The sequence below is a fragment of the Gobio gobio genome, assembly GCF_949357685.1.
Source record: "Gobio gobio genome assembly, chromosome: 2".
Classification (NCBI taxonomy): domain Eukaryota; kingdom Metazoa; phylum Chordata; class Actinopteri; order Cypriniformes; family Gobionidae; genus Gobio; species Gobio gobio.
In genome coordinates this window covers 3,902,230-3,927,838 of record NC_137098.1, presented here as the reverse complement: position 1 = coordinate 3,927,838, position 25,609 = coordinate 3,902,230, and the positions used below count along the sequence as shown (strand labels likewise).

Here is a 25,609-nt window from a genome sequence, read left to right as displayed (position 1 = left end):
AAATGCGCAACCAGATGTTCGAATAGTTCGAATATTCGTGCTTTTTTTAGAGGGAATATTCGAACGTCATTTTTGAGCAATTTTGACAGCCCTAGCATTGGCTGACCCCGCTCTGTGACCCTCAGCATGCGCTGACCCCGCTCTGTGACCCTCAGCATGAGCTGACCCCGCTCTGTGACCCTCAGCATGAGCTGACCCCGCTCTGTTGCTGTTGTTCCCAATCGCTTCCACTTTGTTATAATCCCACTAACAGTTGAGTGTGGAATATTTAGTAGTGAGGAAATGTCCCGAATGGACTTGAGTTCTCTGAGCTCCTGAGAGCGGCTCATTCTCTCACTAATGTGTGTAGAAGCGTCTGCAGGCCTAGAGCTTGATTTATACACCTGTGGCCATGAAGGGATTGAACACCTGAATTCATTGATTTGGACGGGCGTCCCAATACTTCTGGCAATATAGTGTATAGTATGCAAGTAGACAAGTGATCAAGTGTGTGTATTGGGACAGGCCCACCGGGTCTCAGCTACACATATACAGTACACTAGAGAATGTGGTTTATCTAAAACCCACAACATGAGACTGTAATTTAGTTTTTTTGGTGTTTGTGAGGCTGAGATTCTCACCTGACAGCAGTGTTTCAGCAGGGAAGAGCTCATCACTGACACACATCCCGTTTCGTTCTGAAAACGACTGGAGACACTTCTTTGCTTGATGAATCTGAGACGTGGCCATGAGCCAACGAGGGGATTCTGGGAACACTGAAGCACAGCTTGTGTGCGCAAACACACACAAATCACATTATTAGAGGCGTTATCCTTACATTTTTCTTAAAGGGTTAGTTCACCCAAAAATGAAAATGTGGTTGGACACCTGTCAGTCCTCCGTTCATCTTCAGACACAAATGAAGATATTTTAGTGTAAAGCTGATGCTGAGAAAGGCTTCAGATAGGCCTCCATTGGCATTCAGTTCATTTACACTCACAAGACCCATAAAAGGCACTTAAAACGTCGTTACAAAGTCCATCTCACCACAGTGACTCTACAATAATTTTACGATGCGACAACAATAGTTTTTGTGCGTAAAAAAAAAATCAAAATAACACCTTTATCCAGCTTGTTCTTGTCTTCCGTGTGTGGCTCCACGACGCATGCGCGAGAATATAGCGCCGCCGTTCGGGAATCCATGAAATGCCACTTTAACCCCATTTTGAGAACTACGCTGAGACCTAAAGCACGATCAATGTAGAATTCAACAGCTTAGACACGCGCGTCTTCCTCTGCTTGTAAACAAATCTCTTCTGGGTCATGTGTCCGAACGCCGGATCTGCGTCATATTCTCGCGCATGCGTCGTGGAGACACACACGGAAGACAAGAACAAGTTGGATAAAGGTGTTATTTAGATTTTTTTTTGCGCACAAAAACTATTGTCGTCGCATCGTATAATTATTGTAGAGCCACTGTGGTGAGATGGACTTTGTAACGACGTTTTAAGTGCCTTTTATGGGTCTTGTGAGCGTAAATGAACTGAATGCCAATGGAGGCCTATCTGAAGCCTTTCTCAGCATCAGCTTTACACTAAAATATCTTCATTTGTGTCTGAAGATGAACGGAGGACTTACGGGTGTCGAACGACATGAGGGTGAGTAATTAATGACAGAATTTTCATTTTTGGGTGAACTAACCCTTTAATTTTGGTAACCTCACTGGCCTGATGTACGTATTAACACCTAACAATACACTAGGCATCCTGTAGTCATGTTTATATCTTGTGAAGGAGGCGTTTATGTCACATGGGAAGAGCACCTTAAAGGGATAGTTCACCCAAAAAATGAAATTTCCAAAACCAATTGAAAACTAGACCATTGTTTTTGGAAGTCTCATTGCCAACATTCTTTAAAATATCTTTCTGTGTGTTCAACAGAAGAAATAAACTCATTCAGGTTTGGAACAACATGAGGGAGAGTAAATGATGACAAAATTTTTGGGTGAACTATCACTTTAAGTAATCATAACGTACTGCTCCTTTAAAGAGAACGGTGTATGACACACATACACATAGAGACAGCCTCAGTGTGAGGACAGCATTCATATGGCTCACCACCAATAGGACAGCAGCAACAGAAGGGGCAGTGTGGTGACCGCCTGAAGAACGGGCCAATCACGGCACAGCACCGCGAGCCCCGGCAACAGCAGCTCTGCAAACACGGCAAAGAAGCCACTGACCATGGACACCATGAGCCTGTGAGGCGGGTCACACCATTCCAGCCCTGGAGGATTACATGAGAGAGAGAGACAATAGTGACACTGTGTCCAAAGACAACAATCAAATCACAAATCACAGCCAATCAGAGGAGAGAGTGTGGGCGGAGTCTCTATGCAAGCGCACTGCACTTAAATATTATGCCATTTGAACTTTAATAAAAATGCATTCTGAGCGACTGAGTCCCCATTTACACTAGTGCATTTTTGTTCCAATCAAAACACAGACGAAAAAGAAGCAGAAACAAGCAATAAAAGCATTGCTTATGCACGTTTTACTCTTTGAAAAAACATTATTTTATCAGCTTTTTGTTCAAAATATCGCTTTTTTATGAACCTTAACTACATTCAAGTGTTGATAAAAAAGAATGCATGAACTTTTTCTTGTTTAAAAGCACAGGGTCTGTTCTTTAAATACACTGCATGTTCAGATATTCATAAAACAAAATATTCTGGGGGCCATGAACGTTTTGTGAAAATGATCAAAGTTAACATTAAATAAAGCACATAATCAGTACCTGAGATTATCATATACTCTGTATGTTGTCGTTACAGCCGCAACGTCGCAGAATAGAAAAAAATTAACTCTGGAAAAGGTGCCTTTAAGCGTGTCGTGGTTAGGACACGGTGTAAAGCCTTACAAGTTCACATGTAATCTTTGTAAAGAATAAGAAATACACATATTTAGTTTGCGGTCATCCAATCAGATCGCCCTATGCAAATACCCTAGAGCAGACGCTAGCCAATTGCGTTCATTTAAAACACCGGTGAATGAAGAACAATCAAAATGGAGGAAAAAAACGGATAATTGCGGTGGGTAATCACCCGGTTCTGTGCGACCAATCTTTGTCACAAACCAGAGGTACCAGGCAGAGACTGTTGGTGAATCTGGCATCCATTTTGTCTCACAGACTAGCTGTCAAAAGGCACCTTTTTTGTCTTGTGTTGTGGTCCAAGTGGCAAGTAATGTGATTGGCTGTTGTCACAATGACGGTCGCATCAGCACCAAACATCCGTCAAGTGTTAACGCAGAAGCCCGTGTGAATGCAGCGTTAGAGAAACCAGCAGAGAAGGTGGAGCGATGCTGGAAAACTGCAGTTTATATATGTGACCTCAGATGCTGATTGGCTGGATTCCACCCAAACTTCTATAATGAACTCCATTTTGAGAGGTGTGTCAAAATAAGCACCAAAGAGAATCATGGGTAACTCTAGGTCTGTCTCTTCCTACACAGCAGGAAGTGTTCCTGAAGGATTATTGTTCCTGAAGTCTTGCCGCACAATAGATCACTGAAACGACCCGTTCATTCTTTTCCCATCTGGCTTCAATTTTCACTAAATATTTCAGGGTAAAACTACACGCCCATCCGAAGTCTGGATATTAGACTTATGATTTTAAACATTTTTGAAATAACAATAAACAAATATAAACTGTGCATGTGCACAATCAAAATAAATAAGGAATAACTGAGATTTTTCTCATTTAAATGTTTTTGAAAGAAGTCTCTCCTGCTCAGCAAGACTCTGTTTATTTGATCACAAATACAGAAAAAATAGTGAAATATTACAATTTAAAATAACAGTTCTCTATGTGAATAGAATAGTAAAGTGTAATTTATTCCTGTGATCAAAGCTGAATTTATCATCATTACTCCAGTCTTCAGTGTCAAATGATCCTTCACTAATCAATCTTGTGTGTGTGTGTGTGTGTGTGTGTGTGTACGGTTCACGGTTATATCCACAGATCGGGTGGGCCAAGTAATAAAAAATAACATTCCAATCAATCACGGGTGGATGAGAGATAAATCATTGTGTTTTTCAGACATTTTGCGAGTCCTGTGGGCGATTCATTCCGGTTGCCATTTTTCCACATTGAAAGTTTTCAAAACAATTCCTCATGTGTACTGACGGGGGGAGTCAAAGCTCATTATAATATGCAAAACTGTTATCCAATCACAGCAGTGGGCGTTTACTGCCAAGTCTTCAGTGCGGCACGCCCATAAAAACAGAGCGTTCCATGAGAGAGACTCAAAACCAGGGCAGAAAATAGTCTATTACTGATGTTTTTACTATCAAAACCACACAAACGTCATAAGTTGACCTCAGACAATGGTATCATTTTTGTTAAAAAGCCAGTTCATGACCCCTTTAATATCAATTGTTATTCGTTTTCAATAATTAATAATGGTTCTTAATATTAATGTTGAAAACAATGATTTCGTGTTTATTTGGTTAATAGAAAGCATTCATTTGAATTATAAATAATTCATAATATTAATGTCTTTACTTTTGATCAATTTAATGCATCCTTTTTTTTTTTTACCTTACTTACCCAAACTTTTGAATGTTAGCGTATCACAATTTCCACACAAATTAAGCAGTAAAAACTAATTTCATAATAATTAAATGTTTGTTGAGCACCAAATCCTCATATTATTATGATTAGTGAAGGATCATGTGACACTGAAGACTGGAGTAATGATGATAAATTCAGCTTTGACCACAGGAATAAATTACACTTAACTGTATATTCACATAGACAACTTTTATTTTAAATCGTAAAATGTTTTAACAATTTTTACTGTATTTTTGATTTTTTTTAAATGGAGTCTTGGTGAGCAGAAGAGACTTCTTACATATTTATTAAACTAAATAAATGTGTGGCAACTTAGTGTTATCGTGAAATGTGGACGGCTGTAATAAAGATTGTGTAGGTGTGTCTAGGCATTTGACTGGTACATCGAGTGTGTGTGTGTGTGTGTGTGTGTGTGTCTGTGTGTACATCCAGCTTTCTCCAGTTCCTCTTTACACCCACACTTTTCCGCGAGAGCAGACTAAAGGGGTTTGCGTGCGTGCGTTTAACATGCAGAGTTGCACACACACTCTCACAGAACAATCACAGGAAGTGCGGGACAAACACGGACTCTTTGCAATGGAAAGAACAGAGAGTAGATCTTCAGAGCGCTTCATGTTTCAGGTCATCAACAATGACCCAGAGAAACGGGACGGCAGACAGAACTTGATTTTTGGTGTTTTATCGTATATTAAAATCTATAAACTAGGGGTGTAACAATATATCACGTCAATATATCAACACAAAAATGCAACAAGTGGATGGTGACAATATGCATTGTGTATAGTTCACCCACAATAAAAATGACAGAGATAAAATTCAAGTTTACAGAGTTTTAGTGTCAGCACTAAATTAAACTGCTTTATTAATGTTGAATATAAATGTATAATAATCCAAATGGGGGAATATTTGCGGGTAAAAATTGGTTATTTTAAACAGATCTAGCAAGTGACACAGTGTATACATATTCGTCTATTCTGTATTTTCAGCTTCAGAATCATGAATATTTTTATTCTGGTGTCACGTGCATTGGGTTACCAGCACCAGGTCCAAGCCTATTCATTTCACCAACAATCAACAGTACATTTTTTGTTAACATTTCATCTTGGAGTACCGTAATAATATTGTATCGTGAGTTCAGTATCGTGATATGTATCAAATCACGACCAGTGTTGGGTAAGTTACTGAAAATTAGTAATTAGTTACAGTTAGTAGTTACTTCTTTTAAAAGTAATTTAATTACTTTACCAATTACTGAATATCAAAAGTAATTAGTTACTAGGGAAAGTAACTTTTGTGTCTGCTTTTTAAATGTAAATATGAACAGTACTGACCAGTCAAACACAATTTTTAGACCTAATTATTGTAATCAACATGGCAAAAGGCCTTCAAATCCAGCAGTAGTGCAGTGTTTAGTGTATGCAGCTGGGAGAGTATACTGGGAGAGTTATGGCCTTTTTACACATGCTCACTTCATTCGTTTTCTTTGCCCAGATATCTATCCGGTTGTGAAAAGACCAGACGTAAATGCCTTCCGAGATTCTTTCGAGATGGATTTAAATCCGATCACTCAAACCAATTCAGAAGGTGCAACACACGTCGCCGCAAATGAGTAAAGCAAGCCAACAAGTCTTAGATGCTCAAACACAATCATCTTCATTAAAACTAATGAGACTAAATGATCTTAGTAGTGCTTAGGTCGCTCTCTCTCATATTCCGGTCTTTGATCTTTTAACTGCTACATAAAATGCAGCAAATATCTTTTGCTTTCGTTGACGTGAACTCTGTTAAATGTGCAGCGTGGGAATTGAAGATCGGATTATATTGTTTTGTGGAGAGGTGTAAGGCAAGACAACCTGCATGTTTTTATTTTAATTTTTTAAAATTGTGTAGCCCGTTTCGTTTGCAAGCGCCTTTGCCTATAAAACATTTTTACTTATAAAAAAATATATTTTTTTACCTCAACTTATAAAAAAATGCCTTTTTACTGTGGTGGTGGTGGTGGTGGGGATAGTAGTTTAAACGGTAACACTTTAGAATAATGGTCATTAGTTAACATTAGTTAACATGAACTAATAATGAACTGCACTTATAAAGCATTTATTTATCTTTGTTAATGTTAATTTCAACATTTACTAATGCATTATTAAAATCTTGTTAACATTAGTTAATGCAGTGTGAACTAACATGAACAAACCATGAACAGCTGGATTTATATGAACTAACGTTAACAAAGATGAACAAATACAGTAACAATGTACTGCTCATGGTTAGTTCATGTTAGTTAATACATTAACTAATGTTAACTAATGACCATTATTCTAAAGTGTTACCGTTTAAACGAACATTGTGATGCTTGAAGTGTTTGATATCTATGGGTTTTATTATAGGCAAGACAAGTCCAGTGTTGATTTGAGAGGCTTGGCCGTCAGCCGCCGGCCGCTTGGTCATCACTTTAAAAAACAAAAACCTAATTTAACAACAAACAAAAAAAATTCCAAACATTTTTCGAAATTAACTTAATAAAAAAACGAAACAAAATATAACTACTTTGGCATTAAAAACAAAACTGAACTATTTTAATGGCAGCAACAATGTGTAATAGGGAGGATAAAAAAAGAAAGAAAAGAAAAAAAAACACGGGTCAGGCTAGGGCCTAGATCTGAGCTTCTTGTCTGCAAGCGTTCACGAGTAACGCGAGCAACAAACTCATTTAAAGCTACACTGTGTAACTTTTTTAGTTTATTCTTAGCTAAAAACACTTAGTTCTTTCAAAAATATATGTGCTCATTAATGTATATTTACTTCTTTCAAGTAATAAAGTATTCTCGTAAGTTTATAATATGCCATTGTAAACACATACGGGTGAGGGTTCGAATGCGGGTCGCCATGTTGCCCCTCCATCTTGAAAGTACATTAGCCAAAGAGGGACATACCCGTAAATTCAAGCTTGGCCTTTGGCGTTTTAACACTCGATGGCACCGTGTCGAATGTGGACGAGGTCGAACTGGAAGCCATGTTAATCTTGGACTAAATCGGCCACCGTAGGAGTTAAAACGAAATCAGAATTGAGAGGAACAGAAACTAATATTCACTGGATGGTCATAGTTCACCACTAGATGGGGGAAAATATCACACAGTGCAGCATTAAATTTCAGGAATTGTAATTGCGTTACTTGACTTTGAAAAAATATATTTAGTTACTTGCGCGTTACGGCTAAAAGTAGTGGAATTACAGTAGCGCGTTACTCCATACATTGATAGTGACATGAGGGTATCATTACACCCCTACTATAAATCAAAATATGTATTGCGTTTATGAACCTAAGGCTCTATCGCTATTGCCTCAATGGTGTTCAGTGTCTTTGGGTGGACATTATCCATTAGGATTGTTTGTGATTATGATCTTGGCGACTTAAAGGGTTAGTTCACCCAAAAATGAATTAATCATTAATTCCTCACCCTCATGTCGTTCGACACCCGTAAGACCTCCGTTCATCTTCGGAACAGAAATGAAGATATTTTAGAGTAAAGCTGATGCTGAGAAAGGCTTCAGATAGGCCTCCATTGGAATTCAGTACATTTACACTCACAAGGGTACTAAAAACGTAGTTACAAAGTCCATCTCACTACAGTGACTCTACAATAATTTTACGAAGCGACGAGAATAGTTTGTGCGCAAAAAAAAAAATCAAAATAACGACTTTATTCAACTTGTTATTGTCTTCCGTGTGCCTCCACGACGCATGCGCGAGAATATGACGCAGATCCGGCGTTCGGGAATCCATGAAATGCACACTTAAGCCCCATTTTGAGAACTACGCCGAGACCTAAAGCACGATCAATGTAGAATTCAACAGCTGAGACACGCGCGTCTTCCTCTGCTTGTAAACAAATCTCTTCTGGGTCATGTGTCCGAACGCCGGATCTGCGTCATATTCTCGCGCATGCGTCGTGGAGACACACACGGAAGACAAGAACAAGCTGGATAAAGGTGTGAATGCATTCGAAAATGGTAAAACTCAACTGTTTAACTCTAGAGGAGTCGGAAAATGAGCCTATTTTCAAAAACAGAGGCGTGTTCCTTTAAGATGATTTGTGACTACGGCCCCATATCTTCAGAAACGGGACGGCAGAGAGAACCCGGTGAACTTTTCCTCAGCCGATTACACAGAGTGATGATGTAACAGCGTTTGGTACAGTGTGTTCGTGAGAAGCTGTGCATCTGCTCCCTGTCAATCGACCCTCTGCATTCCAGACGGCCTCCTCCAAACCAACAGAAGAGACAAGTGTGAACCTCCTTATCAACAGCCTTCCATTGATCCCGTCCGAAGGGTGAAACGTGTCAAGAACATCTGCTTACACACACACACACACACACACACACACACACACTCATGTTGGGTTTTCAAGTTTTATGGCGACTTTCCATAGGCGTAATGGTTTTTAATACCGTACAAACTGTATATTCTATCCCCCTACACTGCCCCTGCCCCTAAACCTACCCATCACACACACACACACACACACACTGCCCCTGCCCCTAAACCTACCCATCACACACACACACACACACACACACACACACACACACACACACACACACACACACACACACACACACACGCACGCACGCACGCACACACACACACACACACACACACGCACGCACACACACACACACTGCCCCTGCCCCTAAACCTACCCATCACACACACACACACACACACACACACACACACACTGCCCCTGCCCCTAAACCTACCCATCACACACACACACACACACACTGCCCCTGCCCCTAAACCTACCCATCACACACACACACACACACACTGCCCCTGCCCCTAAACCTACCCATCACACACACACACACACACACACACACACACACACACACACACTGCCCCTGCCCCTAAACCTACCCATCACACACACACACACTGCCCCTAAACCTACCCATCACACACACACACACACTGCCCCTAAACCTACCCATCACACACACACACTGCCCCTAAACCTACCCATCACAGGAGACATTTTGCATTTTTACATTTTCAAAAAACATCACTTAGTCTGATTTATAAGATGTTTTCCTCATGGGGACCTAAAAATGTCCCCACAAGGACGAGGATTATGGATATTGCCATCTTTGTGGGGACATTTTGTCCCCATAACGTAGGGATTACCAGTACACACACACACACACACACACACACACATACACACACACACGCACGAACGCCGGATCTGCATCATATTCTCGCGCATGCGTCGTGGAGACACACACGGAAGACAAGAACAAGCTGGATAAAGGTATAATTTTGATTTTTTTTTGCGCACAAAAACTATTGTCGTCGCATCGTAAAATTATTGTAGAGCCGCTGTGGTGAGATGGACTTTGTAACGACGTTTTAAGTGCCTTTTATGGGTCTTGTGAGTGTCAATGTACTGAATGCCAATGGAGGCCTATCTGAAGCCTTTCTCAGCATCAGCTTTACACTAAAATATCTTCATTTGTGTCTGAAGATGAACGGAGGTCTGACGGGTGTCCAACGACATGAGGGTGAGGAATTAATGACAGAATTTTCATTTTTGGGTGAACTAACCCTTTAAGTCCGTTTGAGTCTAACAAAACGTATCAGTTGCAGATTTGAAGAGGTCATGATGGAGTGTACTTGCGTGCAATGTAAGATGACAGAAACACTCCGGCTAATGTTGAGCCTTGGCAGAGGCGGAGGAACGGGAAAGCAGACGGACTGTTAGAGAGACAAGACATGATTCCCAGAAGACCGGAGAAAACCACGGAGATCAGCAGCGCACAGCGACGACCCAACCTGAGACACACACACACACACACACACACACACACACACAGCATTAGCATGACGGACACGAAATACTGATCAATCATGACACTATTGAGACACTCAGGAGCTTAAAGGGATAGTTTAAGATTTTCAAAAGTGAAATCCTGTCATCAGTTTCTCGTTCCAAACACTTTCATATCTTTGAAACACAAAGCTGAGAGATTTTGAAAGCGCTCCATGTTTATATGTGGATTCAATCGGTTCATCATATAAAGCGATTCATATGGATAACGTTTACATTGGCTATATGAACTTTTTGAAAAAAATCAAAGCATAGTTTGGGTGGGACGGAAATCTCAGTGGTTGCACTCAAAATATCTTCACTTGTGGTTTGAAGAGCTTTTTTTTTTAGGTGGACTATCCCTTTAAGTAACTATATAAAATATCAAACCAAGTGGACTTTTAAAGAAATATAACACAAGCACACTTATTTAAGTAAAACATTTCAGAGGTTTATTAGGTTGTAATTATACAACAGTACATATTAGATCTGCACGATTCTGGATAGATTGAGAATCACAATGTTTGGTTTCAAATAGAGATTGTGATTCTGAATATGTAAATTACTAGAGGAGGTGACAATATTAATAGCAAAATATTAATTTAAATATTAATAGTATGTTAAAAACAGTTAGTTGAGTGAATGATTCAGTGATTCACTCATAAAGACTTCACTTGTTTCATTACTGGATGAATCAGTGATTTTGAATGAATCTCTTGAATGAATGATTCAATGACTCACTCATAAAGACTTCACTTGTTTCATTACTGGATGAATCAGTGATTTTGAATGAATCTCTTGAATGAATGATTCAATGACTCACTCATAAAGACTTCACTTGTTTCATTACTGGATGAATCAGTGATTTTGAATGAATCTCTTGAATGAATGATTCAATGACTCACTCATAAAGACTTCACTTGTTTCATTACTGGGTGAATCAGTCATTTTGAATGAATCTCTTGAATGAATGATTCAATGACTCACTCATAAAGACTTCACTTGTTTCTTTACTGGATGAATCAGTGTTTTTGAACGATTCTCTTGAATTAATGATTCAATAACTTGTTTAATTACTGGATGAATCAGTGTTTTTTAAACGAATCTTGTGAATTAATGATTCAGTGACTCACTCATAAAGACTTCACTTGTTTCATTACTGGATGAATCAGTGATTTTAAACAAATCTCTTGAATGAATGATTCAATGACTCACTCATTAAGACTTCACTTGTTTCATTACTGGATGAATCAGTGATTTTGAACGAATCGATTTAATGACTCACTCAAAGACTTCACTTGTTTCATTACTGGATGAATCAGTGTTTTTGAACAAATCTCTTAAATGAATGATTTAATGACTCACTCAAAGACTTCACTTGTTTCATTACTGGATGAATCAGTGATTTTTAAACGAATCTCGTGAATGAATGATTCAACGACTCACTCATTTAACAGTCACGTGTCACCACCTACTGGTGTAACAATGTAATGATAAAATCGTTATTTAAAGCGCCATGTTACTTTCAAAAAGCGAATCGCTGTCATAGCGTGGGTCTTTGAATTGAGATCGTGGTCTTATAATGATTAATCGTGCAGCTCTAGAACATTTCACTCCAAATAAAGATATTTGGACACTTGGTCAAATGTTAGTGGAATATTGCTTAAGAAAGTGCAAAAACATCTATTTGCACGTCACTTGGTTTGATGTTGCAATGAAGCTTAAACCTTTTAAGTAGAAATACTTTGATCACGTTTAGAGATGCACTAGACTAGGAGGACTGACCAATCACAGAGAGTGCCGAGCAGGATGTAGCCCAGTGTCCAGCCGGTCATGAAGCAGATGTGCTGGAGCGGGATCTTCCAGTAGTCGGCACACACCAAGTTCCACTGTCAGCATGAAGAGGAAAGAGAAACAGTCTTTTAAAAACACCCTGGTGGAAACATCCAGTAATGAAGGCTTACAGTGGTCCAGATGTGTGTTGCTCATTCAAAGGTTGTTTTCCAGCCCGAACAAGCTTGACCGAGATGACCAACCAAATCAACCATCTATTGACCAGCGAAAGACTATAAACCAGTTTCTAAAATAAAAACCATTTAAAACTTTGAGATGAATGATTCAATGACTCACTCAAAGACTTCACTTGTTTCATTACTGGATGAATCAGTGATTTTGAACAAATCTCTTGAATGAATGATTTAATGACTCACTCAAAGACTTCACTTGTTTCATTACTGGATGAATCAGTGATTTCAAAACAAATCTCTTGAGTGAATGATTCAATGACTCACTCAAAGACTTCACTTGATTCATTACTGGAGGAATCAGTGATTTTGAATGAATGATTCAATGACTCACTCAAAGACTTCACTTGTTTCATTACTGGATGAATCAGTGTTTTTGAACAAATCTCTTGAATGAATGATTTAATGACTCACTCAAAGACTTCACTTGTTTCATTACTGGATGAATCAGTGATTTTGAACGAATCGATTTAATGACTCACTCAAAGACTTCACTTGTTTCATTACTGGAGGAATCAGTGATTTTGAATGAATGATTCAATGACTCAAAGACTTCACTTGTTTCATTACTGGATGAATCAGTGATTTTGAACAAATCTCTTGAATGAATGATTTAATGACTCACTCAAAGACTTCACTTGTTTCATTACTGGATGAATCAGTGATTTCAAAACAAATCTCTTGAATGAATGATTTAATGACTCACTCAAAGACTTCACTTGTTTCATTACTGGATGAATCAGTGATTTTGAACGAATCGATTTAATGACTCACTCAAAGACTTCACTTGTTTCATTACTGGAGGAATCAGTGATTTTGAACAAATCTCTTGAATGAATGATTTAATGACTCACTCAAAGACTTCACTTGTTTCATTACTGGATGAATCAGTGATTTCAAAACAAATCTCTTGAGTGAATGATTCAATGACTCACTCAAAGACTTCACTTGATTCATTACTGGAGGAATCAGTGATTTTGAATGAATGATTCAATGACTCACTCAAAGACTTCACTTGTTTCATTACTGGATGAATCAGTGTTTTTGAACAAATCTCTTGAATGAATGATTTAATGACTCACTCAAAGACTTCACTTGTTTCATTACTGGATGAATCAGTGATTTTGAACGAATCGATTTAATGACTCACTCAAAGACTTCACTTGTTTCATTACTGGAGGAATCAGTGATTTTGAATGAATGATTCAATGACTCAAAGACTTCACTTGTTTCATTACTGGATGAATCAGTGATTTTGAATGAATGATTTAATGACTCACTCAAAGATTTCACTTGTTTCATTACTGGATGAATCAGTGTTTTTTAAACGACAGAAAGTCAGTAATGTAAAAAAGACAGAAAGAGTCAGTCGCTGATGTCAATCAAATCCTTGATTCAATGAAGCATTTAAAACTTTCTTGACACAAAACACACAAAATCTAAGGAAGGCTGGCGATGTGTAGAATATTATTACATAATCAACTTCTATTATTACATTACAGCTAATGTGAAGCCACGCTACTCCAGTTTTACACTCTCTCTGCCTCCAGAAGGATCTACAAATAAATCCATTCAGATTTCATGGCACGAAAAGCTTTTTTTCCATCATGGAAAAGGAAAAACTGCGAGTCAAGGCCACATGAAAAGCTCACAGCTCTTTACTTCCTGTGGAACAGGAACTCCAGTGTTCCCTGTGCTTCCAGTGATGAGTTCAGTGGCTCATATACTGTTATATATACACACACACCGATCAGGCATAACATTATGACCACCGAAGTGAATAACACTGATGATCTCTGTTAGTGGGTGGGATATATTAGGCAGCAAGTGAACCTTTTGTCCTCAGAGTTGATGTGTTAGAAGCAGGAGAAATGGGCAAGCGTAAGGATTTGAGTGAGCCCATGTCCAGCCTTTCATGGAGACGGTTTTCCCTGTGGCTGTGGCTCTTTCAGCAGATAATGCGCCGCCACAAAGCACAAATGCTTCAGGAATGGTTTGAGGAGCACAACAACGAGTTTGAGTCCAAATTCCCCAGATCTCAATCCAATCGAGCATCTGTGAGATGAGCTGAGCAAACAAGTCCGATCCATGGAGGCTCCACCCCGCAACTTACAGGACTTAAAGGATTAGTTCACTTTTAAATAAACTTTTGCTGATAATTTACTCACCCCCATGTCATCCAAGATGTCCACAAGGGATCGACCGATATGTATTTTTTAGTGCCGATACCGATTTTTATATATCAATAGTAGATTCCTCATTCTACTGATCCGTGCAGGCGCTAATGAGGCATCTACTATCGATATATCTATGACCAGGCTCGTATTTTGACCTCACTCAGCGGAAGTTATGGCGGAGCTCAGAGATGATCACGCTCGTCTGATAAGAGGTAAAATAATATCATAAATACTGCTGGGTTTCTCTCAGAAACTGATGGTTTGTCTAGATCAGACCCTTATTCATCATCTGGTGTCGTTTAAAGCCCTTTGAAGCTGCACTGAAACTGTCATTTGAACCGTTTGGAGCCCATTGAAGTCCATTATATGGAGAAAAACCCTGGACTGTTTTCATCCAAAACCTTCATTTCTTTTCGACTGCAGAAAGAAAGACATGGACATTAGTGTTAGACCGATATATCGGGCCGTTATTTGCGATTTTTACGTGTATCGGCCAATATAAGGCTGCTGCGTTGGCCGATATTTTTTCCCCGGCAGCTCTCACCGTCTTCAAACTCTCTCGCTCGCTCGCGCATATTAATCAAAATCAATTGAGAATTGACACGATGGTCAAAGGTGGAAAGACTGAAGTTTCACGTGGAGCATTGGGAGATTTTCTCCTGAATTACCGCTGGTGTTTCTACAAGAGATTAAGTGAAGTGCACCTACACTCTAAAACATGCTGGATTAGAAATAACCCAAGTTGGGTTGAAAATGGACTAACCCATCAATTGGGTTGTTTTAAGCAAACATTTAACCCAACCGCTGGGTCAAAACAACCCAATTGCTGGGTTAGTCCATATTCAACCCAACTTGGGTTATTATAGGTTGTAAATAGTTTTAAGTATAGTACAGTCAGTGTGCACTTTATTATGCTGCTCGCTTGTTGATACTGTGTGCAATAGTGTAATTATTTTATTTATGCTTAAATATTTGTTTTCAGAATTTATTTTCACCACCTCACCTGTTTTTACTATTTGTTAAATATTGTTTTTTTTAGTTCAATAAATGTTCCTTTTTTAAATTGTAAATTTTAAATTATCATCCTGATCATTGTGTCATTTTTATGTTGTAAATTGAGGGAGCAAAAGCAGTATCGGCTCCAAATATCGGCAGCTCGTATCGCTCATCGGCTAAAGCTGATGAATTTTTTTTTTAAAAATCGGTATCGGCACTAAAAAATACATATCGGTCGATCCCTTGTGGACATCTTGGATGACATGGGGGTGAGTAAATTATCAGCAAAAGTTTATCTAAAAGTGAACTAATCCTTTAAAGGATCACAACATTCTAAACCATATGGTATGACTATTATTTCAATTTAGGAGGGTTCTGGAATAACACACACACACACACACAAACACACACACACACACACACACACACACACACACACACACACACACACACACACACACACACACACACACACACACACACACACACACACACACACACACACTTATTTAGCCATCAAAACGGGGACATTGCAGAGACTTTGCTTGTTTTGTATACAGACAGCTAGTTATACTATAACCCAATCATAACAGAAAACTTTCTACACTTATATAAAACCAAACAAACTTTATTTACATACAAATGAGAACTTCCGCAAAAGGTGGTTTTGGGAGAACAAATTCATCCTGCAAATATGATTAATTATGAATATGGTATGAGGGCCATTCCGTGACAAATTAGAAACTTCCCCGGCTCAAATATTTTATTTTGAAAATATTTTATCTGTACAAAAGATGAACATAAATAGTGATAAAAAGCCAAAATATAAAAGTTCTAGTAACTTTTTTCACAATTCCCTTAACGGAGTGGATGTACTGAGGTTGACCACATCAAATTTGAAAGATAAAAAGAGTAAGAAGAGTTAATTATCACGGATCTCACTCTCTTGCTCAAGTTGTTTTCCCTCTGAAGACGTGATGACCGCTTCACAATATGAGGTCATAATGTTCATATAAAGAGAAAGTGCTCAAAAATAACAGGGTGGACAACACAAGCTAAAAACAAGATTATAATTGTTCAAATAAATGTAATTGAAAAATGTATATACACTGAGATACACTGATATACCCAACAAAAGAAAACATTTGATTGAGTGATGTAAAAAAAGTTGGCCAAATCAAATATCGGACAAAATGGGGGACAAAAATCATAACGGGGGGCAAAAATCATAACATGGGAGACAAAAATAATAACCGGGGTGGAAAAAAATCATAACATGGGAGACACAAAATCATAACGGGGGGACAAAAATCATAACCGGGGGGTGGAAAAAAAATCAGAACTGGGGACACAAAAAAATCATAACATGGGAGACAAAAAAACATAACGGGGGACAAAAATCATAACCGGGGTGGAAAAAATCATAACGGGGGTGGAAAAAAATCCTAACATGGGAGACAAGAAAACGTAACGGGGGACAAAAATCATAACCGGGGTGGAAAAAATCATAACGGGGGTGGAAAAAAATCCTAACATGGGAGACAAGAAAACGTAACGGGGGACAAAAATCATAACCGGGGTGGAAAAAATCATAACATGGGAGACAAAAATCATAACCGGGGTGGAAAAAATCATAACAGGGGGGACGAAAATCATAATGGGGTGAAAAAATCATAACGGGGGGACAAAAATCATAACGGGGGCGGACAAAAATCCTAACATGGGAGACAAGAAAACGTAACGGGGGACAAAAATCATAATGGGGGTGGAAAAAAATCCTAACCGGGGTGGAAAAAAATCATAACATGGGGGACAAAAATCCTAACGGGGGTGGAAAAAAATCCTAACATGGGAGACAAAACGTAACGGGGGAGGAAAAAATCCTAACATGGGAGACAAAAATCATAACCGGGGTGGAAAAAAAATCATAACAGGGGGGACGAAAATCATAACGGGGTGATAAAATCATAACGGGGGGACAAAAATCATAACGGGGGCGGAAAAAAATCATAACATGGGGGACAAAAATCATAACGGGGGGGACGAAAATCATAACGGGGTGATAAAATCATAACGGGGGGACAAAAATCATAACGGGGGCGGACAAAAATCCTAACCGGGGTGGAAAAAAATCATAACATGGGGGACAAAAATCATAACGGGGGACAAAAATCATACCGGGGGAGGGGGAGCGGGTCAAAAAAACATAACGGGGGAGGAAAAAAAATCATAAAATGGGAGACAAAAAAAAATCATAACGGGGGACAAATCATAACGGGGGTGGAAAAAAAATCATAAAATGGGAGACAAAAAAAATCATAACGGGGGACAAAAACCATAAACGGGGTTGAAAAAAAAAATCATAACATGGGAGACAAAAAATCATGACGGGGACAAGTATAAAGAATGTTATAAAGAATGGTACAAGTATCCTATCTCTCACGTGCATCCAGTTACACGTTATTCTGAACTGAATTTAGATTGGAAACAATATGTAAAGCATTGCCAACGAACCTCACTCAACTTTAAACATAAATTTGACAATCACTGTCCATGACCGCTTCACGATATGATAACGTTCATTTAAAGGGAAAGTACTCAAAAATAACAGGGTGGGCAATAAATTGAGGGGCAAGCTAAAAAACAAGATTATAATTGTAAAAAAAATGATATATATACACAGTACAGAGATACAATGATATACCCAACAAAGTAAAATTAGGGTAAATCATGTATAATAGTTAAAAAATGGGATATGTAGGAATGTGGAGAGGAAAAATGCTGTACAAGTTAGAGTTCAAATGGTATTATTTATGACTAAAACAGGTTTAAAATGTATATTGGGATTGGGAGTATGATCGGGACACCGAATCCGAGGAATGAGTGAACGGTGTTCGGTTCGCATACTAACCTCGGTCACTAAATTGTTCTGGAGTCCCGCGGGTTTGGCGAACTCCCATCCCCCGGTGCAGGGCACGACTTCCCGCGGCGTGAGCTCCGTGTAGTTGCTCATATTCAGCGGGTACCGGTAGAGCTCGCAGTGACTGAAGCCGGAGCCCTTCCGCCACGGGACCGTGAGGTTGAGGTACGCCAGCCTGGAGAGGTTTCCCGGGAGCGAGGACGGCGGCGGTTTGCAGTGGTAAGACTCGGGCACGAGCGTGAAGAAAACATCGCTGAAAAGATTCAAAGACACGGCAAAGTTCGGAAACCAGCTGAAAAGCGTTATGATCCGGTTGTATCGCCCGTATCCACCAATCTGAGGGTAGATTTTACTTTCAAACTCCATAACTAGAGTCTTTATCAGCTGTTCCTCACAGACATCGCTGGGGAATATGAACGGCTGTCCACAAACACACACACACACACACACACGGACTGTTCGTGACGTAGAACACGGATTCAATTTGAGCCAATCGGTTCATTGGGAAGAGTTGTGTTCATAGATCCGACTCACTGATTCGTTTTCGCTCGAAAGAGTTCTCAAGAGCGCAATATTGGCTCATTTTAGTAGGAGATATAACCAAAGTTGTTCATCAAAAGTGATATGTTTTTTATTATTGTTACTATTATTAGTTTTTACACAGGACAGACCAAGAACAATAACTATAAATATAACTATATTAGGATATTCGGCTTATTCTGAGCGCGACTGTCGCTTTAAATGCTCGCGATCTTTTATGTGTGGTGGATTCTGATTGGCTGTCATTTGGTTTTATCGAGAAAAAAATCGTTCTGTGGTGAGAAATCGGACCTTTAATGGGTAGTATTTTTAGCGCCGGATTACACCGGAAGTGAACGGTTAACTGCTGTAGCCAAATAACGCAAAAATCACTACGCGAGCAGCGGATCATTTATTAATTTAACGAAATACAAAATAATTAAATTATATACAGATACAATTAAATGCCACATAAAATATAACATGTAATTATTTAATCTGTCAGCGACTACAAATCAGCTGTTCTCCCGTAGTATACGGTTAAAGTAGAACGTCATGAAGTGGCAGTTAAAGTCGCACATGCGCAGTAGAACGCCGTGCTCTTTATAATTGTGGTGTGACTCTGTTATTCTTTTATATGATTATATCTATATCTTTTTCATTATTATACTTATAGTCTTTAAAATTGAGTGATGTAAAAAGGGTTTGACTGAATCAAGTATCGACTCAAACGAATCAGAAGTCATATTTTCAAACTTAAAGGGACAGTTCACCCAAAAATGAAAATTCTCTCATTATTTACTCACATTCATGTTGTTCCAAACCTGTTGGAATTTCTTTCTTCTGTTGAACACAAAGGAAGATATTTGGAAGAATATCAGTTGATTTGGAAATACATTACTATGGAAGTCAATGGGGACCATCAACATTCTTCCAAATATCTTCCTTTGTGTTCAACAGAAGAAAAACTCACACAGGTTTGAAACAACATGAGGGAGAGTAAATTATCATTTTAATGTGTGAACTGTCCCTTTAACACCGAGCTCATGTCGTTACACGTCAATGTAAAAGCAGATGATAGCCACTATCTATTCAAAATGAGCTCCAGTAAGGTCATGTCATCAGAGCCATTTACTTGTGTGTGTGTGTGTGTGTGTGTGTCGTATTCTCACAAGGGCCGTATATCAGTAACTAAAATGTTCTAATGCTTTGTTTATGAATCCTGTCCTCCAAACTAAAATTAGCATATTTTTATAGCTGTTAAGCAAACAGTGACTCAGTACACATTGCATTTCTAATATAACTCAGTGTATTTATTAATTCATTAAATATTAATTTCTGTTGATCACAAGGGATTGAGTTATTTCATAGATCTTCTATTTCATATTTCAGGATATATATAATCCCGTCTTTTCAAACGTTTAGACGCAACAGACACCCAAAGATGAACATCCTAAAAAATAATATATATCTAACATTAGATTATATTAAATTAGTTTATTATATATCTTTACTACTCACTATAAGAATGTACTGTTAATTGCATATATAAATCCAATTTATATGATATATTTATATTATTATATATATAGTTAATTTTTTATTTTAATCACATTTTTATTCATTTATTTTAATCTCATTTATTTTATTTGACATTTTGTTGTATTTTAATTGACCATTTAATAATTTATTAATGTTCTTAATTTAATACATACATATACATATATATATATATATACATATATATATACATATATATATATATATATATATATATGTGTGTGTGTTTACACTTTTGCAATTAATTAGCAATTTTGCTCATTTATTTATGTTATTATATTTACATAATATATTCACACTATTATATTGTTTTATTCTAGGCTTTTCCACATATATTTATTTTTATCTCATTTATTTACTTTTTACATTTTTATGATGTAAATTTACCATTTAATAATTTATTTATTTTTATTTTATTTGACTTTGTTATATTTTAATTTACCATTTAATCATTTATTTATTTTAGTATAATTTATTGATGTACTTAATTTAATTAGGCTTTTCCACATATATTTATTTTAATCTCATTTATTTACTTTTTACATTTTTATTATATGTTAATTTACCATTTAATAATTTATTTTTATCCAATTTATTAATGTACTTAATTTAATATATATATATATATATATATATATATATATATATATATATATATATATATATATATATATATATATATATATATATATATATATATATATATATATGTGCGTGTGTGTGTGTTTAAACTTTTGCATGTTTATTTAGGTTAATTTATTTATTTTATTATATTTACATAATATATTCACACTATATTGTTTTATTCTAGGCTTTTCCACATATATTTATTTTTATCTCATTTATTTACTTTTTACATTTTTATAATGTAAATTTACCATTTAATCATTTATTTATTTTAATAAAATGTATTTATTTTAATATTATTTGAAAGTTTTATATTTTAATTTAACATTTAATAATTTATTTATTTTAATATAATTTATTGATGTACGTAATTTAATTAGGCTTTTCCACATATATTTATTTTAAATCTCATTTATTTACTTTTTACATTTTTATTATATGTTAATTAACCATTTAATAATTTATTTTAATCCAATTTATTTATTTACTTAATTTTATACTTTTCTCTACACTTAAGCAAATTTATAAATAAGATATGAATTAAATATATAAATAATTAAGCACATTTATTTTGTGCATGTTTTATGTATTTTAATCTTATTTATTAAATTATTTAATGTTTTTTCCTCTAGACTTTTCCCCGGACCCCTGTGTTAAATGAACCATTTCTTTATAGCACTTGACAATAAAAACAGTTTTTTTTTTTGTTATAAATAATAGTCAAGATTAAGGAACGTCTCTCTAAGCTAAAACATGAGAAATATTCAGCACAAATTGACACCTGTGTTTGTGGGATAAAGCTGAGCCGTGTCGAGTAAAATATGACATTTGTTAACATTTGCATGGCAAAAATAACCTCAAAGGATTGACATGACATTCAACAACTTCTAAAAAAAAGATTTTATATCTCCGGTTCCCTCTTGTGGCAGATGTGTGGTGTTGCATCTCACCCCCAAAAAAAAACACAAATCAAAGAAGTCATTTCAAAAATTTATTTACGAACATAATCTCTGAGGAACAACAGCAGTTCTCGCGCTCTCTGTACATGCAAGTGTAGAAAATAACAATTTTGAATTTTTCCTCTCCGTTAAGTTTTTTTTTTTTTTTTTTTTTAAGTTTTTAGTTTCTCGCTTTTTGAATTGCAGGATATCAACACAGCTAAAGAGGTGAAAGTACTGGATCTTTGAACAGCACTGACATAGCATCAACAAACCCCGCCCTCCCATAGCTGCTCCAACAATATGTACACAATTCAACTACATTGTACAAATAAAAAAAGATACATTGTTACATCACGTCTCGTTGCTGTTAGAATCTCACATTCTACGCAAGTTTGGACTAGTACAAAGAGGAGGGTGCAAAACGTCCTGGAATATTATTTACAGCTATGTACAACGTCTCGTTCACGCATTACAAGAGGAAAATTTACACAGCGGAGACCTTCAACGCAAACATACCACAGGTGTCAGAAAGATAATAAATAGGTTATTTCTCACTATGTATATAGAGCTCGACATGGTTTAAAACAAGGCTTGAAATCGTGGCTAATCTAGAAATGGTGTAATTAGTAGAGGTAATGTGTTGCAGACAGAGGTCAGTGAGTCGACAGGCAAGCGTGTGTACGGTTTCCGTTGTCCAATAGAGCGAGATATATACGTTTAATGGCTTATGAACACTCGATCGCGTCACAATTTCAAGCCTTTTTAAAATGTGGGAAGTTAAAATTCACATATCTTGTAAACAGGGGCTTAGTGATGATACACGGGGGGGCACCCAAAAAAAAAAAAAGCATTTGAATGGAAAGTCGACATTTTGTTTGTTGCACTGCACAGTACTCACAAAACGGCACAAGTCGTCCGAAACCACTAATGACACCTGTTGCACCCAGACTCAATGCACACATACACAACTGCGTCATGTGGGACCTTCACAGACTCACAACCACACATGAAAACGAAAAACAAAAACAAAAAAAACACTAGCCCGGATGGTTAAGCAAACGTCACACAACCTCACACTGAAGTACAGGCAGGTAATGAGAAAATATACCAAAAAAAAACACATTTCACCCCCCCCCTCTCAAAAAAAGCCCCCCCAAAACATCTCATCATGATGTTAAAAACAATTATCTTGAACTAGTCCTCTCTAGACGGATGAGTTTGAACATCTAAATGACTAGAATTGGTGCATTTAAAAAAATAATAAAAAAAAACGGGGAACCCGACAAGGGTGTTAAAACAGTCAGTGAGCCCAAAGGACTGCAAATGCCTTCGGTTTGCAGAACGTTACCGAACGTAATTATAAAAAAGCTGGAATGGAACTAACATGACACACAAACTCCCATGATTACAATAATAAACTCAAAAATATGTACTGAGGTGGCTCTCTCTCTCTCCGAATCTTATCTAGGACTTGTGCAGCTTTAGAAAACGAAAGTAAATCAGAGACGTATAACTGTATAAAGGCATTTTCTTGGTTTATACTTTTTTTTTTTTTTTTTTTAAAGATATATACTTGTGTAATAAAACGATGAATAATATACCTCTACTATTCTTTAAATAAATCCGTAATCACTCTGCTACATGTGTGGAGGATGATCTTTGACAGAGTGGGCTAATGATGGGATGCTTTGACTAGCCGTGGAAATACTGACGTTTGGCCCATGGGGAGTGAGGGATGATGATGATGATGATGATGGGGCGGGCGAGGGGGAAGTGCTGCCCGAAAAGTGAACTGTACATACAATGATAACTTTTATTCATTTATTTTTTGTTTTTTTTTACACTTAACTGAGTGATGTTACAGTACATAAGTTATTTACAACTGTGCAGTAATGTGTGGCAAAATAAATTATCTAGAAGGCAGCGAGAATACATTGGTTAATGATTATAAAAACTGTACATCATTTACGGAATACTTCTTTTTTTTTTTTCAGTTTTCTCTTTTTTCCATTAAACTAATGTTGGCTCTGTAGTGTTTTCAAGTCACTTCCTCAGAAAGGGAACAATGAAATGCCCGAGTAAAGAAAGACATAAACCAAAAACAAAGAAAAATTAAGTCCTTGTCTCATGATTTGTGACAGCAACGTTATTAAGTCTTTGTCCTTTTGAAGCCGGGCCATCCGCGCCCGTGCGTTTTAATCCAGCATTTGGGACCAAATGCACTGTAGAGTCTCTCTTTTGTCTGTACGCCGCCCTGAACCCGCGCGCCATTTTCGCCGCGTTCGCAATGCAGGTCCAAAACAAGCTAGCACTCGTGTGTCTGTTCTTGTGCCCGCACATCGAGGTGTTCTGTGCCCACCCTTGTGCCATCTGTCCCCTTGTTCTGGAGCACATAGGTGGATGAGCCTGTCTCAAGCTAGTTCGTTGTAACCTAGCAATGGGGTGGGACAGAGAAAAATGCCGTCCCATACGTTCGCCCAAAGAAAGGTGGGTTCAAAGCAGTTTTGCTTTTTCAAAATCCCAAACGAAACCATAAAAACTCGAGGACAAAAGTGCAAGTTGCGTGTTTTTCTCCCCCCGTTAAAAAAGACGGCTCCTCCTCGGGCAAGAAAATGATGAGTTTTATGCCATTTACCTATATAATATATATTTTTCTCTCCTCAAAGAAATCTCCTCAAACCGGCTAGCCCTTACCGAACTTTGTTTGATGTCTCTTTGATAGATGGTTAATATTAGACCGAACTCTCAGAGTCTGAATGTGTGTCGTTGTCACGCGGGCAACAGTACAAAGTCGTCGTTGACATCCACCATTGGCACGTAGAAGGATGGCACCTCATTCACACACAGAGACTTGTGTCCGGCGGGATCCAGCTCCTGGACCTTGAGTTGCCACTCCATCCTCTGCACAGCGTTCAGAGCCGCTGCCTCGTGCTGCTGCCGCATTAGCAAACACGTCTGTCGGAAAAAAAAAAGCTTTTACAATTAGACTTGGGAAAATATATACGATACTTTCACAGTTAAAGGGTTAGTTCACCCAAAAATGTAAATTCTGTCATTAATGACTGACCCTCATGTCGTTGGACACCCGTCAGACCTCCGTTCATCTTCAGACACAAATGAAGATATTTTAGTGTAAATCTGATGGCTCTGAAAGGCCTCCATTGGCTCAATGCACTTTACACTCTCAAGACCCTTAAAAGACACTAAAGACGTCGTTACAAAGTCCATCTCACTACAGTGGTTCTACAATAACTTTATGGAGTGACGAGAATAGTTTTTGTGCGCAAAAAAACCCTAAATAACGACTTATATAGTGATGACGATTTCAAAACACGGCCTCATGAAGCTTCGAAGCGTTATGA

The 25,609-nt window shown here is 37.6% G+C and overlaps 2 protein-coding genes across 5 annotated transcripts in view; both read right to left on the bottom strand.

Moving 5' to 3' along the window:
• slc22a31 (solute carrier family 22 member 31) overlaps positions 1-19,044 on the bottom strand; it is a 32,198-nt gene extending 13,154 nt beyond the window's left edge. Inside the window, exons 1-5 of the mRNA XM_079806170.1 lie at positions 18,592-19,044; positions 12,269-12,372; positions 10,295-10,449; positions 2,097-2,265; positions 621-766 (exon numbers count right to left, since the gene is read on the bottom strand). Of these exons, the coding sequence (XP_079662296.1) occupies positions 621-766; positions 2,097-2,265; positions 10,295-10,449; positions 12,269-12,372; positions 18,592-18,966 (949 nt within the window). The 5' untranslated portion in view covers positions 18,967-19,044. The remainder of the gene's footprint in view (positions 1-620; positions 767-2,096; positions 2,266-10,294; positions 10,450-12,268; positions 12,373-18,591) is intronic.
• A 4,764-nt stretch (positions 19,045-23,808) lies between these two features.
• ankrd11 (ankyrin repeat domain 11) overlaps positions 23,809-25,609 on the bottom strand; it is a 211,552-nt gene continuing 209,751 nt past the window's right edge. For all 4 annotated transcript variants that reach the window (XM_079805988.1, XM_079805990.1, XM_079805989.1 and 1 more), the window contains one exon: positions 23,809-25,202. In XM_079805988.1, the coding sequence (XP_079662114.1) occupies positions 25,017-25,202 (186 nt within the window). In that variant the 3' untranslated portion in view covers positions 23,809-25,016. The remainder of the gene's footprint in view (positions 25,203-25,609) is intronic.